Raw genomic sequence first — 2,079 nt, 5'->3', positions numbered from 1 at the left:
TCACAACTCCAAATCATAGGAGAATTTGTATTGCGTTTGTTGATAAGCTCCAATCATTGTACTGACGCCTGATTTAAGTGCAACACAAATATAATTTCCCATTGCTACAAACACCCCAGTTGGTTTTACAACAAGGTCATTTCCTCTCAAATGGAAAGTCATAGTTGGAAACCTAATAAAACCAGACGGCTTAGGGAAACATAGATCTAATATTGGCACATCTCGTGGTCTACTTCCGCTGTTGTATGGTTGAATATGAAACTGTGCAAAGTACTGAACAAGACCACTTCTCACACGAGCATAAGCATTAGAAACAAGTGAAGTAAATGCAGCTCCTGTATCTATGGCACAACCCTCAGAGAAGGATCCCTGCAGTCCAAGGCGAACATTAGCGATGCTAATATCCCGGAAATCCATGTAGTATAGTGATGGGATAGATCCTCTTAGTAATGGTGTAGCTAGAACTTGTGGTCCTACCATCCTTGCACCTTCTCCAATATATAACTGAGAATTGGTGTGTTCGAAGGTAAATAGACAATAAGAGAAGCATTTTTTGGCTGCTTGGTCCCATAAGGGACGAGTTCCAGGGCCTCCAGGACTTAAGCCCAAAATCCCAACAATTGCGCTCTCTCGTGGAAAGTAATAGTTGTAGCTTTGAAAGCCACAACCCAAGAAGAAATTGTTGTAAGATTCCATACCTCCAAAAAATTAGAAGGGAAGGTTAAGGTCTCTCTTATAATGGTTCCCATTGTTAAGGGTCCAGAGTTATCACCATAGAGTATTCTGAATCCACAAAATGATTGAAAGCAATCTTGGTTTGGAGTTGGACATGTTGGGTCACCATAAGGAATAGGTTTATAACTCTGAGATATTTTGTATGCGAAATTGGGTTGCCATAGGGGCAAGCAAGGATTGCAACCTTCAATGCCATGTTAAGGGACTTCTAGTGTCCAAGATCATGAAAAAAGCATCGACTTTGGGCCAAGAACAGGTGGAAATGAACCTATACCCACTTGGGCTAGATAGTAGGCACCGGTATATTGCACTTGTGTCAGTATATCGTTGGGATCAACGTCTACAATGCTATCATTCCAGTTTCCTTCTCACATTGTTGTCTTTGAGAATAGATGACGCATGCGAGCTTCTGTGGCCTGAACGAGTAGATCAATCTTCTCCACATCTGTTATGTTCCCTGGATAGAAAGGTGAGTGGATGGAGAAAGGATGGATGAGACTTAAAGTGATGGCCTTGGGACCTTCAACAGCAGCCACATGTAGTAGCAAAGCACTTGAGAGGAGATAAATTAGAGATAACAAAGTCTCCATGAAAGCCATTTAAGCTATTCGGTGTCAAAGAATGGAATGTCACCACAAAGACCGAGGACATGAGATTTATAATTGAGAATTGGCTACCAAAGCCGAGGTTAAAGGATTTGGATCCTTTACGGCCTAGGGTTGATTGGCTATCATGCTACGCTCAATTCACAGGTCGCCACATGGATTTCATGCCAATCCAATAGTTTGTAAATGACAGCCTGGCATTTTTTACTTTTGAACTGTAATTTTGAATTTTGAATTGAACTCATCTACCAACCATTAGATTGGCATGAAATCCACACAGCGGCATGTGAGTTGAGTGCAGCACGATGGCCAGTCAACCCCAAGCCACAGAGGATCTAAATCCGAGGTTAAAGGGGTACCCATAGATCCCATATTAAAAGGGAAACTGGGAGAGTAAATGTAGTCATACCATAAAAAGGGGAAAGTAAATATATAACTGATGGATGTTACAAGAAACGTCTTACATCCAGATGGGAAAAAATGGTAAAATTTTAATGTGAACAACAAACCTGGCTAGTCCAAGGAAAATTTTTATAATTTGGAGGTAACTGCTAGAATGTGTCACAGAAAAAAGTGAGAAAAATTATTATGGTCAAAAGTCTCTGTGGAGGAATGTACCATCATGCCCAGACTCAAGGAGGCAAAATGACCTCCCAGCCCCCATGAAAGGTAGAAATCCCACCCCCATGATGCCAACATGCGCTCTCATTGGCTCATGCACTCACGCTGAGGCCACGCT

At 41.8% G+C, this 2,079-nt stretch overlaps 1 protein-coding gene across 1 annotated transcript; it reads right to left on the bottom strand.

Moving 5' to 3' along the window:
* LOC122665699 lies at nucleotides 1-480 on the bottom strand. Its single transcript, XM_043861851.1, has one exon. It carries the CDS (start codon nucleotides 478-480, stop codon nucleotides 1-3), a length of 480 nt encoding a protein of 159 aa, XP_043717786.1.
* Nucleotides 481-2,079: the final 1,599 nt, after the last annotated feature.

This window comes from Telopea speciosissima, chromosome 6, assembly GCF_018873765.1.
Source record: "Telopea speciosissima isolate NSW1024214 ecotype Mountain lineage chromosome 6, Tspe_v1, whole genome shotgun sequence".
NCBI classification, from domain to species: domain Eukaryota; kingdom Viridiplantae; phylum Streptophyta; class Magnoliopsida; order Proteales; family Proteaceae; genus Telopea; species Telopea speciosissima.
The sequence above is the reverse complement of the archived record's forward strand: the minus strand, read 5'-3'. Positions and strand labels throughout refer to the sequence as shown.

Bases quoted from the DNA above. Each gene is read 5' to 3' on its own strand.
- LOC122665699 (XM_043861851.1), bottom strand. From the start codon at position 480: ATGGTAGGACCACAAGTTCTAGCTACACCATTACTAAGAGGATCTATC.